Consider the following 16,223-nt stretch of genomic DNA (forward strand, 5'->3'; position numbering starts at 1 on the left):
TGTAAACGTTTCTATATCTTTGGACACATGGGAAAGTAAAATTTAAATGTTTCAAAAGATGCATGCAAAATAGAAAAATACAGGTATTAAAACTTATAGCAAAGCAAAAAAATAATACTACAGGTCTAGATCTACCAGATGGGAAATTATTTGAATAAGATCCAGCTCCTTTCATAAATTGATGTAGACTCTACATTTTCATAATAAACATTGAACAACTGTAGAATCAAGGGCTGAGTAATGTTAAAATACTTAATATTTTTGTGTGCACTTTTCACGTATTGTGGCTCTTTTAAACGTATCGTGAACAATTTGTGATAGGGAGTGAGTCCGAAACACCGGCAGCAGCAAGTGTGTTCTTGTCTAATACAGCATGCGCATTTCAACAGCGGTACCAGTTATTCTCAAAGGGGGGTCACTCTGATTTGTTATTCACTACGGTGGCGGGAACTATTTGAGAAGATCGTTCCAGATTGATACATGCTGATGCCACTATGTAAGAAGGCTTTGACTATTTAGAAGGTATGCAAGAAAGAGAATAATGACATTGGGTCGTATTGGACTTGTTTTCTGGTTAATCATGACTGGTACCCATTATTTGCTGCGTGTGGCAGCATATGTCACCGAGTGTGTACGATGTCACCCATGTCACGATCATCTGAACACACGAGACGATCCGTATGCACGGAGATTCGTACCCTACGAAAATGGCTAACTCTTTCCTAAAATTCTCGTCAGATTTATACCTGTTTTGGGCCATTCGTACTTTATTCGGCTGACTCTTACCCAAATTTGGATGACTCGTAGACTGCATATATTTTTCTATCCTTGCAAGATGTCCGAAACAGGATTTTTCTTTAACCGGTGTAGATCGTAACACCCCCCTCCCCAATTATTTTGTTTCTAATAATTTATTCAGCAATTCAGCACTAAATTCTCATATACTTTCATAGCAATTTTTTTATAGCACTATAACGTTTCCAGAATCCATTCATTTTATATTTCCAACATTCATTCATTTTACATAACAAAAATCCAAAACATGACTATTGGTATAAACTGTCTTTCCCTCTTTGATATGCTTGTAAACATTAGGATAGTTACTGGATCAACATCGCTGCGACAACTAGATCTATAGACTATAGTTGTGACATGTTGAGACGGAGCCAAGCTAAAGCATTATCCTGTTGCAACTTCATTCAAAAATGGTTGTTTACAACTGAATATTTTTAACTTGCACATATGTTGTAGTGATTATTAGTGTAGAATGTCAACATTTGTTGAGTCTTCAACTAAAAGATGAATTGTCTTGATGGAAGATAGCATGGAAAATGGTATACTGCCACTGTATTTTCTATGCCAGAAAACAGTGAGGCATTCTGTCAGGCTGGGCTATCATATCACATCAATGAAATAATGCAAACTCATTTTATTGTTCAGCCTTTGTGTTATTTCCTGTGACAATTAAAAGCATTCAAACATTCAAATCTAAGCAAGTAGTTCCCATACTACCATGGACTTTAATGTAATAAAATTAGAGATACATGTGCAGCACACAGACATCTTTGACTGGCCTTTCCCACTGATCTGAAGTTAGTACATACACCCGTGCCTTTACAAATAAGTGAAGATAAAAAATGTTCAGAATAAACAACTAATTTTAAATGTTGGTTTTATTTTAAAATTAAAGTTACACTTAATTTTATATTTTTTTTATTCTGACATTATTTTTTTAGATATACTGTATTCGATGTAATAAGCGCCCAGGGCATTCTCAAAATTAGAAACAGAGGCCTCTTATAAGAATGTTATTTTGGTGAAAAAAACATTGAACATTTGAATGACTGTAAATTTCGTGGTTTATGCTGACAGCCTGAAATGTTTGTATACGACAAATATATTTTTCTGGAACTTAATTGCCCATAATTAAGAGACATATAACACACAAGTGCGTACTCCCACAACAAACCTGTTTATGCAAGCTACCGGCGCAGTGTTGACAGCTTTTTTAATCGGCTGTCACGTTTGATGCGTTTATCTATTTTGTGATTCTTAACCATTATCCATACACTGTTTCTGCTATTTCTGTTTAATAATCCTACAAAAATAACATTGCATTCATTGTTGAATGTGTGAAACAACCCTTGATCTTGACATTGTGAATAATTTGGATAACACTTAAAGATTGTTAATTAGAGTTTTATTACTAACATCCTGTTCAGGTAACAAAACACCCGCTGCCCTCAGCCCTGTTCCACACAATACATACCTGTAAACAAGTGAAGGCATCTTCCGTATTGTTACGAAGGTGATATTAGTTGTGGACACGGTAATCAAATGGTCAAATCTAATCAAATCAGGTCCCTTAGTTCGCCCCCCAAACCCTCTTGGCATTTTTTCCATATCTCAAAATTTCCAAAATTCTATATAAGTAACCACTAAAACACCCCTACTAGATTGCCAAACAACTTTTTCCCCTTTTCGGAAACACATTAAATGGCTTGGCCGGGCCCGTGTGCGAAATATGCTGCAGTCGGAAAGGGCACGTAAAATATCCAATATAAGTAAGTAAGAACACTGAGAACCCGTTTAGACATCCAGGAAGGGGATTCCCCGCAGTGGAGGAGTTTTCATTTAGAGGATAATTTTGCCTGTTTTGCAATATTTCTGTTTTTCAATCTCAATTTTGGTCAAGCTTTTGTGATTAAGTAAAGCCTAAAGTATTAAAATCTGCCAAGTTGCTATGTTAAGTTGGGGCACGGGTGGCCCAGTCGTCTAAGGCGCTGCGATTCTCTGTGCAGAGTTGCGTCCCTTGGGCACGCCAGAAACCTATGATTGTGGGTTCGAATCCCGGTTCGCCCCAATTATGTTTCTAGGTTTGTCAGCACCATACCCATGCTCGTGGGTTTCACCAAAGTGGTTTACGTCTGAGACCTGCATCACCTGGGGCTTTCCTCACACATTAAGCTGACACGCCCTGATATGTAACTGGAATACTGTTAAAAGCGGCATAAAAACCAACTCACACTATGTTAAGTTCGTGTGCTCCTTCTGTACAACCAGGCCATGTCGACTTGTTGGGACGAGAGTGATTCCGGGACTTCTGGGGAGGAAGATGAATCTGATACAGAAGCAGATTGTGGTCCAGAAGATGGAGGAGAATGGGATAATGATTTCTACTCCTACGCTTCATTCCAGGATGAGGAGTCGGAGAGTAATTACTGCGACACTGATGAGGAACAGCAGCAGGAGGTACATGACAGTGCACAATAGTTGTGTTCAGATAAGCAGATAAGAAGTTTTTACAGGCAATTTGTGGATATCTACATAAGCCTTTCTTTACAATCCACTGTATCTGTGTACATGTTTTGATCACCCAAAAATGTCAATTTTCTACTAATCCTGCATTACTCCTTAATGCATGTTACTGCTTGTTCTTGACAGTGAAAAGAACTGTGTGAAGGTCTTTGCTTGAAGAAGTTGTTCCAAGTAACTGAGAGGCCAACCCTATCACCGAGCTCCCATGTGACCAGGGGAAGTGACGTCACAGATCATCACATTAATCTTGTCACTTGCTGAGTGGAGACCTGTTTTTTCATCTCTCACAAAACTTGTTCAAACCCTCAGTGTTATGCTTCTTGAGTTAATGTTTCTTGTGCTTGTGTTGTATTTGTATCTTTGTACATTCTATGTTTTTACTTGTGCATAACTATTTGACACCTGCTGGCGTTACAATGGTAATCTCGGGTGTCGTGCCTGGTACCTTACCATTGCCGTACCCTTGCATGTATCTTGCTTTGTCATTGTATGTTGTCTTATGTTCTTCGTAATGTTTGTTTCATAACCCCACCTAGTGGGAAAACAAATTATAGCATACATTATCGGACGTGGATGCATTGTGATTTTACACTGCTTCATTGCAGATAACATGCCATCCTGTTCCAAGTGCCGGTGTAACATGTCGGCGTGGGATCCCCACCCCTTGTACTTAAATTGTACATCTCCATGCCTGTAGTCTTCTCGATGCAAAGACTGTTTCCAGCTTTCCCCTACAGATTTCAAAAGCAGAGATCACAGCAGGCGCGGAAACTCCGGTGTAAGATGTCCGACACTTCCGAGACATCTCCAACTAAAAGGGCTACTTTGTCTCTTTGCCAAGATGTCGATATCCCACCGGATCTCTTGATCAAAGACATGATCCAGGCCCTTGATGAGGACTTAAGCAATCTCTCACTGACACCGTCCTTCAGAGCTCCACGCTACAGACGGAGTGATTGTCTAATCCACTCCCTCCAGGTTGCAGTCTGCGCCCATGAGCTCCACGCTACAGACGGAGAGATTGTCTGATCCACTCCCTCCAGGTTGCAGTCTGCGCCCATGAGCTCCACGAGGATCTCCAACGCATGACTGGGTCCAACCGTCCCACCTCGACACGAGTTTCTGACAACAAATTTGCCTATGTGGAAACAGATTCGTCGCTCTCACAAGCCACTCTCCCTTATGGCGTCGACCTCCAGAGCCATTCTCCAAGACCTGTCAAAGGATAATCCAAACCGAATACACCACTGTCTTATCCTCCATTCAACGACAGGTCGAGCATATGCGCTCTCATATGCAAGCCGCTCTGATTGAACTTACAACCACGCGGCGTCGGGGCTACCTCGCTTTATCTGATTGGGATTCAGAGTTCAAGAGGGACAGACCTATTTCAGGAGATGTCTCTCAAATTAACTCCTGAGTTTCAGCCTTCGCCCAGGTCCAGACTGCCGTAAAGGCCCTAGCTAGGGTAACACAGCCAGCCTCCTTTAAGCCTTCCCAGTATTGATCCTACCAGCCACTCTTTCCAGCCCTGGGGGCGGGGCTCTGCCTCAACTTTGTTAGGTAAAGGCAGAGACAATGCAGTAGGTGGGAGTCTGCATCGATTCTGGACAAATCTTGGGGGACCCTTAAGTTATGTCACCAAAATCATCCAGCAGGTGTATGAGCTGATGCTTATAGATGACCCGCCTGTTGTGTCATAGCAGACTTCTACCCCCTACACAACAACAGTTACTACTCCAGAACATCTTGTCGTTGCTGGCCAAAAAGGCTGACGCTTAAAGATGACCTGCCTGTTGCGTCGTCCCTCATAGCAGACTTCTACCCCCTACTCAATAACAGTTACTACTCCAGAACATCTTGTCATTGCTACCCAAAGAAACCGTAGAGACATCCCAGCCTTAACACCGGGCTTCTACTCACCCATCTTCCTTCTCTCCTTGACTCTGACAGACACAGGATGATACACAACCTCACCGAATTCAACAAACGCTACCTGGCAAGTCTACCTTACTTCAAGGTGATCACGCTCAAGCTCCTGAGATGCCGGATCCAGGCAGAGGATTGAGGATGCATATCTACATCCAGGACGCATATCTACATGTCCCAATCCATCCTGACGATTGGAAATTCCTCTGCTTCATCATCATGGGAGTCCATTACCAATGGGTGGTCCTCCCATTTGGAATTTTCTCTTCACATGGCTTACCAAGCTGATAGCCTCATACCTCCATGTCCGTGACATTTCTCAATGACTGCCTCCTGAATCATTGGGACACAGTCACTCTACTTTCATCACAGGGACTTCACCCTCGGCGCACACCTAGAGGGACAGGTTGCCTTGGGCTGTGGAACGCCGATCAGCGCTCATTGGAAGTAGGCCTTCAGACACAGCTCTCCATCTCGACAGACAACATAACCGTCGTCTGGTGTCTTTGGAACCAAGGAAAGACTCACTCACCCTCACTCATTCAACAGACGTTCCTTCCACCTTGTGAATCGTCTGGATCCCAGGTGCAATACATTCCAGGCTGTTGCAACATCCTGGGGGATGGGCTATCTCAGCATGATAAAGTCACCCCCACTGGCACATTGCCCTCCCACGATGACAAATGGCTATCCTTCGAGAGCTTTTGCAGGGGAAAACAGCAAGGCCCCACCATTGCATTGCCTCAATTCCTGTTTCTCCCTTCGCCACAAGCATCAACTCAAGGTTAGCACATAACATCCTATCTTGTGGCGCTCAACTCCGTCCTGGCAGTTCTCGAAGATCAGCGCTTGACGAAAATCCTGGAACTACAGGCTTTGCTCCTCTCATTCAGGCCTGAAGACCAGAAGGCAAAATCTCGTCCACCAGGTTGGGATTTGAACATCATTCTCACCTTGCTGAGAGACACACCTTTCGAGCCCCTCTGATGAAAAAGACGGTCTTCCTCCTGGCGCTTGCTACAGCCGCCCATGTCAGTGATCTACACGCCCTGGACGTCATGAGTGTCCACTTTGAGCATAGTCAGCCAGAGCTGTTTCATTCAGACTGTGCTGAGACTTTATTACCAAGAACCAGCTCCCAGGGCAGACCGATAGATCGTTCCTCATCCCACCCCTATCATCGATTGTGGGCGCGGTCCAAAGGTCACGTGGGAGCTGTGTGATAGGGTTGGCCTCTCAGCTGGTTGGAACAACTTCTTCAAGCAAAGATCTTCACACAGTCTAGAACAAGCAGTACATGCATTAAGGAGTATACAAATAAGTATACAAATATAAAAACTATCCAGGATTTTACTCGATTTGTTTTTACCATACAGTATCACTGATCCCTGTATCGCAGAGACCTGGTATTTTACATCTTCTTATTAAGACTAGTTCATGCATCTGTGTCAACTTTGATAAATATTTGAGAACAGGGTGCAACCTGTGTTAGTCTGGTGCTACTAGCTTTTCTTGTCAACATGCGCCTGGTGCAGGTTAAATCAAGTTCCTTAAATGGAGCCCTGTATTACCATGCTGATCTGCTAATTGTGATCGAAACATTTAAAATAAGTTAAGAATTTGTGGAGCGATTTCATATTTATAACTTCTCAAAATCACTCTGACCACAATAGGCGAATGAAGGGATAGGTCTTTAATGGCTTATTAAGGGCTGGAAATATTCTGGTTCTCTGATTTCGGATGGGAGATTGTTCTGTGAAACTGGGCCACAGCATGTTGGAATGACCTGTTGCCCTATGGAATGACCTGTTGCCCTATGGAATGACCTGTTGCCCTATGGAATGAACTGTTACCTGATTTTGACCTTCAGATGCAATGATCATGTCATCTTGTTGGGTACTACAAGTATGCAGGAGGCAAACCATGCAGTGACTTGTACACTATAAACTGTAAACTTAGAAATCTGTTTCAGGAGTTGTCCAAGTCCTCAGTAGCTCCAGGTGATGCCCACAGTAGAGACGAGGCCATGATGATTGATTCCCTAAGTCACAAGACTTCAGCAGCAGCAGCACCAAAAGCTGAACAACAAGGACCAGATGATGAAGACATGGCAAGTGATGAACAATATGGTGGACGTATAGTGGAGTCAGAAAAGTGTCTGATATCTGTGACTAAACCGTACAGAGTATGCAAATCTTCAACATTTCAAAAGTATCAAAGCCAGGGCACTCAGACAGGATTTGACTTACCTCTGTTTGATGACTTTTCACGTGAGAGTGAGGCACCGGATACTGCATGGTATGCCTTAACAGATCTCATATTTAACCGAGATGGACATGGAATTATAAACTGGTTCAAGAAAAGAAAAGTATCTGCCAGTACGAAAATGGCAATTGGAAGTGCAGTAGACTCCCCTCTGAAAATAGCAATTCGAGCTGGGAGCACTGTGATATTTAACTACCTCTGTGGACAAGGTTTTCCTTTTCATCCATCTTGTCACCCATTCTTTGAAGCAACAAAAGAAGGCAGCTTGCCCCATCTCAAGAGAATGCTGGACCTAGGTGTTGACATTAACATATCTGATGATGAAAATATGACAGCTTTGCACTTGGCCTCCAGAGAACCATATGACTATTCTCCAATCATCAAATTCCTTGTTGCTCATGGTGCAGATGTTGGGCAAGTTGATGAGTTTGGCGCAACACCAATATTCCGAGCAGTCATGAGTGGCTCAGAAGAAAACATCAATTGTCTTATTGAAGCAGATTCACCACTTAACAAGCAGAACTTAGAAGGAAGGCCCATCCTTCATGCTGCTGTGCTACGTGGTTTCAAGATGGTGAAGCGATTATACAGAGCAGGAGCTCGCCCTGGGACGTCCCCGATTTATGACGAAGTGCGAGCTGCAGTGAGAGGTGGACACATCAACATCCTGAGATACCTGATCAGGAAGAATGCTCCTTTGAGAACAAAGTCCTTTAAGAAGAACCTGACCACCTTGTGCCATGCCATCACATGTCCGGATGTTGATGTGGGAACGCAGATGCTTGACATGCTTCTGGCTGCAGGTTATGACATTTCTGCCGAACCAAACATTGAAAAACATGTCCCACCCCAATATTTCAGAGGCCCCAGAGGCAAAGCCCTGAAGAAGAAGCTTGTTTCCTTCAACAGAAATTTGAAAAGCCTCAAAGAGTTGTCCTGCTTGAAGGCACGGCAAGCTCTGGGGACATCGCTGCCAGACATGCTGAAGGATGGCTTCGTGCCACCCGCCATCAGGAACCAACTCTCTCTGAAGCATGTGTGACATCACCGAGGTTGCTGATGGTGGTCATGAATTGTTATGATTTTAGAAGTTTTTACCATTTTGTATCACGTTGCAAAGCAACATGTACTTGTCGTAGGTTTGTTGCTGAAAGTTCGAACATCTTTGATTGTGTAAGGCTATTGTGAAACTTGGACGGTCTCTATTCTGTTGTGGCGGTTTGTGATATTTGAAATTTTATGTGACAAAATAAAGACCTTGAACTTATTTATAATAATTCAAGATTTGTCAAATCAGATTTGTGGAGATAGCGAGAACATAACCTACTAGCTATGGGAGAATTATCATGATTTTGCTTTATGTGAACATTTGTGAAGGGTAGATAGTAAGTCATTTGTCATAGCTTATTCTGTATCTTATCCATGAATATAAGATAGCTATGTGATAAATTGCAAAGAAAATCATGAAGAGCGAAGTGTGGTTTATTTTGCAATAAAACATTGTCCTATCATGACCTAATTTCTGGAAGTATAAACATGCGTTTGCAACTTGATGACGTCATATATTGGATGGTATTTTTGAGAGCGACTTATCAAGTTTGTTGTTTCCCATATATGTAGATGGGCAACGCAGATAAAAACAAAGACCAAACGATCGCATCCAAAAGCGGGAGAGATACGACAATCAGTATTGGGAGAGTAGGTACAGGTGATCAACGTGAGAATATGTGGGAAATGTCCACCTGTGCATAAATAGACTTGTCCAACATTGCTGAGGTCGGATTCTATTAAGGGAGTCATTGTTAAAGCTTCTACATGTTATCAACACTCTTAAAGAGGCTGTGCATTATACTGATGCCCCTCGTGGTTTATTATCCGTGTTGTGTTTTATTGTACTTGTCCTTTATTTCTTAAATAAGAATGCCTCCGTGGTCTAGTGTTAGAGCCTCAGCCCTGAGAGTGGAAGGTAAGGGGTTCGTTCACCACCCAACATCTTCATCAGTTGGACTAAAATAATCTCAAGCATTTTAACAAAAGTTGGCCTCTTTTACATGTGGGATCAGGTGTCAAGACTTCAGACAAGACTTTCCACAAGGAGAATTTAAGTGCACAGGTTAACTGGAACGTCAGTATAAAATATACCAAACCTTATTATTTGAATATCAATGCTGAAAACAAGGTCTGTGAAGTGGATGTGTTTGACATTTTAGACTGTTGACTACATATCCAGGTGAGCTACTTTGTGGTAGCACTATTTATTCAAAATCAATACCTTGTCATTACAAAAGGATATTATTAACCTATTTTTTTTTATAATGATGTTCATAAACAACAAAGAAACAGGATACAGATCTCTTTCAATAGTTTACTTCTCACAATGAAGCATGAACAAAAGAGATCGACACGTGATCTGGCAACAGTTCAAATATATACATAGTTTTCTGTGGAAAGACAGGATTATATATAAGCTCACTCATGTTCATCCATTGGTTACAAATAATGAACTATACACAAAACTTTCCAATTGTAACATGGTTTGTAGAGGAATATATACACTTTGGTTTCACATGAAGCGGACTCATAGCTGATGTTTTACTTGAGCCATGATCTAATTCTGTTTATACCATAGCGTCAAGTATGGTAAACTATCTGATAAAGCAATGGACTTTTGTGGTGCCTGAAAGCAGGAGCAATCATCCACAACATCCGGGTTGCATGAAACACAACCAGACGGATCACAGAGCCTGTCCACCATTTTAGTCGCCTATTACAACAAGCATGAGGTACTGTGGACCTTTTTGTCATGGCCCTCAATGTGTGCCTTTATTTGGTCCATTCAGAAGGCACGATAAAGTCCATGATTTACCGTTTTGGACTTTTCATGATAAGATCAAGAATATCAGGATTTAATATAATCTAGAAAAAGAAACGCCTGAAATATTTTTCTTTTAGTGCCGTTTTAGCCGTGATTCTCGATTCTGGATTCATATCCAGACATTTCTTAACCAAACAAAGTAAGCTTCTGTCTCGACTTTCAAAAACACTGAAATCGGGCTGAGTAATGACAGTGTCTGTTCTCATTGCGGAGTTGTAGAAGTTGGGCCGCTTTCCTGTCAAACTTTCATATAAGGACACTCCAAGGCTCCACATATCAAATGCTTTCATGCAGATGTCGCCTGATGAACGCCGTTCCCTTGCGTGTACCTCTGGTGGGGTGTACTGCGGAGTGCTTATAGTCGGCTTCCGGTCCAGCAATGTATCTTCCGGTCTCAGCTTCATCGCGCCCCCAAAGTCGATTATTTTGACTTTCAAATTTTTTCCGATCAGTACATTGGCCGGCTTGATATCACGATGAACAATGTTGTGCTTATGGAAGTATTTGATGGCTTTTACAAGTTGTCTCGCGATCTTTTTCAAAGCTCGTTGTCTCTGGAATGTGTTGTTCCAGGCAATGAAGTCGGCCAAATCGCAGCCATTGAAATACTCCATTATGATCACATGGAGTCCATGATGGGGAAACAGGTCATAAACTCCAATGATATTTTTGTGCTTCATCTGACTCATAATGCTAAATTCTGTAGCCCATGCCTTGGATATTGTATCCGAGTGGAGTTGATTTGGGAGCGAGACTTTCGCTGCGTATGTCCGGCCATTTTTCTCCACCTTATATACGGTTGCGGTTCCTCCTGACTTTATTACACTCTGGAACGTGTACCCACGGATGGTACGGCCAAGGAATATATGCTCGTATTGTGGTGGCTTCCAACATGCCCACGATGATGGAGTCGAGACGTCCACGCGGGTGGTAGATGATGGAGATAAACGGTCAATGCTTTCGAGTCTCCTGTTGTCGCAACAAAGGGGTCTTCTCCATAACTCCGCTGCAGCGTAATGTTGGTCCTCGTCGCAAGGAGTAAACCTTAACCGGGAACCTGAAATTAAAAACAACAACAACGAAGTTAAGCTTAAGGTTTTAAGGTTACATTCTACCAACACAGTTAGCAGTTCTGCTACTTGTGTGGACATGAATACACCCCCCCCCCCCCCCCCCCCAAGGAAAAAAACAAAACAAACAAAAGAACAACAAAACAACATATTTTTTTCCATCAGTTATTTGGTGAACCCTACTCCTTATCCGATGAAGATCAACTACCTAAACCGTTTGAACAAAGGGGCTGTTTTAAAATAGGCTGTTCCTATGGCTAAAATATTGATAAACTTGACGAGATGTATTTACTTTTATAGAGAGTATATAGTCGTTTGGAAGTGTATCGGCTTTGAAAAAGAATACTTGAAACCACACTGTTATACCATTTAACTATTTAACATAAGGACACAGATTCACATCGACCCATAATTAATGAAAAAAATGTTCTCGTGATTCTTTCGAATGTACGGGGATCAGAGAAACTGTCATAGGAAGTGTCAAAGCGAATCTTAATACGTTTACTGGTTTACTAGAGTAGCAAAGTGGTCAAAGCATTCGCTCGTCTCACCGAAGACTGGGTTTTCGAAATTTTACCTTGTTCATCTTCTGCACGACTGATTTATCAAAAGTTTGTCAAGGATATGTTTAAAAACAACTTACCAAAGTCCAGTTCTTTTGTTGTGCTTAAAAGATCCTAATGAAACCACGGGTTTGCCATTTCTGAGGAGAAATCACATCGGACACGAAAACACGTCTTGTATCGAAGCGCGATGGCTTTTGCTATGACGTCTTCTTTCTATGACGTCAGACGATTGTGACGTAAAACGATCTACCATCAGCGAACTCTTCTTTCGACAGCACTCGACCGTTTCCGTAACCCGGAATGACACGAGTCGTCACGGGCGCTTGTGCTAAAATCTATGGAACATCTCCTTTGAGAGGGAATATTTTTCAGTCATCGATTCAAAATATAGAATTATTCTTGCCAAAAAATTGTATTTCTTTACAATGTGTTATCCAGAACACCGATGTTTGTCTAGGCCATCCAGAACGAAAGTGTGTGAACATGTGTATAAAACCTGAATGGCCCAAGTCCCCCCCCCCCCCCCATTCCATATAACATCAGATGGTTACAATGTGTGACCGACTGATCCGTGTTTTATTATGTCATCAACTGAGCCGTGAAGATCCAGGTATAGAAAAAGGTCGTCAGCATCCCATGCTTGTCGTAAGAGGCGTCTAACGGGATTGGGTGGTCAGGCTCTCTGATCTGGTCGATGCGTGTCATCGTATCCCACTTGCGTTTGCGTAGGTCGATACTCATGATGTCGATCACTGAATTGTCTGGTCCAGACTCGATTATTTACAGACCACCGTCATATAGCTGGAATATTGCCTAAAGCGTGGTTAAACAACAAACAAACAAACAGCTTTAATATTGCTGATTTCGGAATCAAACAACATTAACTGACACTCACGAATCCATTGTATTGTTCAACTTACACCCTCAAGCGGTTGTCCTTAATGTTCACCTCCTAAAGGAAGCAAACATGCATTCCTGATTATGAAAATTACGCGAATATTAATAGTACTATATTTATCTAGAAGACAGCTGTTTCACTAAATAGGAATAACGCGAATATTAATAGTACTATATTTATCTAGAAGACAGCTGTTTCACTCAATAGGAATAACACTATCAGTCGGAGAACTAAATTCAAAATCGGCATCAGTATAATTATGTTTGGAAAACACATGGAAACATTCCCTTCACTTCACTGTAATGAACTCTTCAGAAGGATAATGGCACACGATCTTCACGTGCGGCCGTATGCGTCGGTGGAAAGCGAAGGTGAAGTAAACTGCTTACATTCACAGGAATAGGAACATTCGGTTTCATATGAACACAAAAGGCACGAAAGCTTGATATTTGTAAAACAAATTCTAACGCTATGGAGAAAGTCTTGAAGTAAGCCCTTCACACTTCAGCCCTGAGAAGGTTGGTTGGTTGGTTAACGCCGCACTCAGCATTATTCCTGCTAAATGACGGCGGTCAGTAAATAATCAAGTCTGGACCAGACAATCCAGTGATTAATATCATGAGGCTCGATCCACGCAATTGGGATCGAAGACAAGCATCAACCAAGTCAGCGAGCCTGACCATCCGATCCCGTTAGTCGCCTCATACCACGTAGTCACCTTTTACTGCAAGCATAGTTAGCTGAAGAACTATTCTACCCCGGATCTTCACGGGTCCCCTGAGAAGGTATTCTGCTTACATTTCTGAAACAAATACTGAAGAAAAACAGTTTTGCATTGTGCAACAAACCCTACTCGACGCATCTCTTCCTTCACACAGTGAGTGAGTGAGTGAGTTGGGTTTAACGCCGCTTTTAACAGCATTTCAGTTATATCACGGCGTGTCAGCTTAATGTGGGAGGAAAGCCCGAAGTGATGCAGGTCTCAGACGTTTACCACTTCGGTGAAACCCACGAGCACGGGTACGGTGCTGACAAACCTAGAAACATAATCGGGGCGAACCGGGATTCGAACCCACAATCATAGGTTTCTGTCGTGCCCTAGGGACGCAACTCTGCACAGCGCATCGCGGCGCCTTAGACGACTGGGCCACCCGTGGCCCCTCCTTCACACAGAGAGGTTTGATTTCGGAGTGAAAGAACAAATTATCTGTATTTGCCTTTGAAACGGAATGTTTTCGTTTTGTTTTCGCATATTTAAACTAGTATCCTGTTTTAGGAATAAACATTGCATTAAGCGAACCTTGGCTAATACAGGATATTTACCACCCCCAAATACACAAGTATTAACCACTTTATGATATTGTTCTTAAATTCTATCGTCACAAACAGTCATTATAAACTTTGCAATTTTCCAGGATATGTGCGATTATGTTTTTACTACATCAGATTCAAACTGAAACTTATATTTTAGAAAGTGACATAACAATTCTAACACAGTTGTACAAAGTCATGTGTTAAAACACAAGTAGACCTATGCCTTGTGAGTGATCGCCTTTCGCTGCAATCCATCAGTCCACCCGCTTGAATTATTGCCCTTTTTCGAAGGGAAACTACTCTAGTCTGTGAATCATCACGCTTGTTGTCATTCGTGTTATTCCGGGACAAGCCGAATAGCGACTCGTGCCCCATTCGTGACCAACTCATGTTATTCCGGGAAAAGCCGACGAGCGACTCGTGCCCCTCTTGTGGCCATTTTCCGACTGACGTGCATATTTAAAGGAATTTTCAACTCGTTGCTTAATAATGCACGTATATCCCCCCCCCCCCCCCCCCCCCCTGGATCTACGTAAAATCAAAACCTATCCCTAAGGGAATCTTTGACCGGAGTACTTGAAGTACTTGAAGTTATACACACCTTTTAACTGGTTTAACGTATTTTCGCACATAACATTCATTGATAGCGGAACGAGTCTACTTGCAGGCTACGGGAAGCGGCGAGTGGTGAGGAATGGCTTGTTTACAATCTGCCTGGCTTGTCTCCTAAGTGTACTGTGAATGAAACGAAAGGTAAACAGAATTCCACTCAGGCCTCATGTTGTGATAAGTCAGCAGATTAACGTTACCAACAACAGGTACGAGATAACAAGTAGCACACAGACGATTAGATGGAACCTAATGTACAGTAAGAATAACAAATAGCACACAAGTAATGAAGCCAGATGTACAGGAAGGATAAGGGTTAAAAGGATTAAACAGTTGTGACAAGCTGATTGGATCCTAATTAAAATTGCCTACTGCTTGATTAGATCTTCATAGGCAGACGAGGGGGCACGGGTGGCCCAGTCGTCTAAGGCGCCGCGATTCGCTGTGCAGAGTTGCGTCCCTTGGTCACCCCAGAAACCTATGATTGTGGGTTCGAATCCCGGTTCGCCCCGATTATGTTTCTAGGTTTGTCAGCACCATACCCGTGCTCGTGGGTTTCACCGAAGTGGTAAACGTCTGAGGCCTGCATCACTTCGGGCTTTCCTCCCACATTAAGCTGACACGCCGTGATATAACTGGAATACTGTTAAAAGCGGTTAAACCAAACTCACTCACTCACTCATGGGCAGACGAGATTAATATGCTTGACCTCTGCGCCGAAACTGTCATCACGAATACATTTATCATAAGAGCATTTACAGTGTCATGTAGTTCTCACAATAACATTCAACTTTAAAATGGATTTTTGTGGAAAGAACTTAAACACTAAAACTGCGCTTCTGTCTGGTATTTGTGGCTACTTCTTGTTTTAACACATGTCTGTGTCCATCTTCCAAGACGTCCCAGCCAGTGCACCCAGAACAAGTTTACCTACCGGTGGTTGAGGAGAGGTTAAATGGGGTTCACCTCGCGTTCAAGATTATTTCACTTATACAACGACGGACATGCGTATGCTTGCGCGTGCGTGCGTGCGTCTGTGTGTCTTTTTGTATTCATCTCCAAGTACAGCATCCTCTGGAGCCTCTAACCAAGCTCCTCACAGCGATAACCCGTTCGCGGAGCTCTATACTATATACTTTGTTGAAGTAAGACGAGTTCTATGGATGAACAACTTCTTTATTACAATTAGTGCGACGTTTCGGTGTAGATCCTAACACCTTTATCAAGCAAGTGATGGATAGGGCTAAACAACATAGGTATATATATACTTATTGACATGTAAGTTTATACAGTGACAAGTGATGGACAAACCTAGAAACATAATTGGGGCGAACCGGGATTCGAACCCACAATCATAGGTTTCTGTCGTGCCCAAGGGA

General features: G+C 42.4%; 1 protein-coding gene and 1 pseudogene across 1 annotated transcript; one reads left to right on the plus strand and one right to left on the minus strand.

Moving 5' to 3' along the window:
* Nucleotides 1-444: 444 nt before the first annotated feature.
* LOC139450526 (ankyrin repeat and SOCS box protein 13-like) lies at nucleotides 445-8,761 on the plus strand. Its single transcript, XM_071232258.1, has 3 exons — nucleotides 445-522; nucleotides 3,064-3,252; nucleotides 7,220-8,761. The coding sequence occupies exons 2-3, from the start codon at nucleotides 3,067-3,069 to the stop codon at nucleotides 8,552-8,554; spliced, it is 1,521 nt and encodes a 506-aa protein (XP_071088359.1). The 5' UTR covers nucleotides 445-522; nucleotides 3,064-3,066; the 3' UTR covers nucleotides 8,555-8,761.
* A 1,667-nt stretch (nucleotides 8,762-10,428) lies between these two features.
* On the minus strand, nucleotides 10,429-12,158 carry LOC139450290 (aurora kinase C-like; annotated as a pseudogene).
* Between the last annotated feature and the right edge of the window lie 4,065 nt (nucleotides 12,159-16,223).

Source organism: Haliotis cracherodii, unplaced genomic scaffold, assembly GCF_022045235.1.
Source record: "Haliotis cracherodii isolate W230 unplaced genomic scaffold, xgHalCrac1.p SCAF_8, whole genome shotgun sequence".
Taxonomy (NCBI): domain Eukaryota; kingdom Metazoa; phylum Mollusca; class Gastropoda; order Lepetellida; family Haliotidae; genus Haliotis; species Haliotis cracherodii.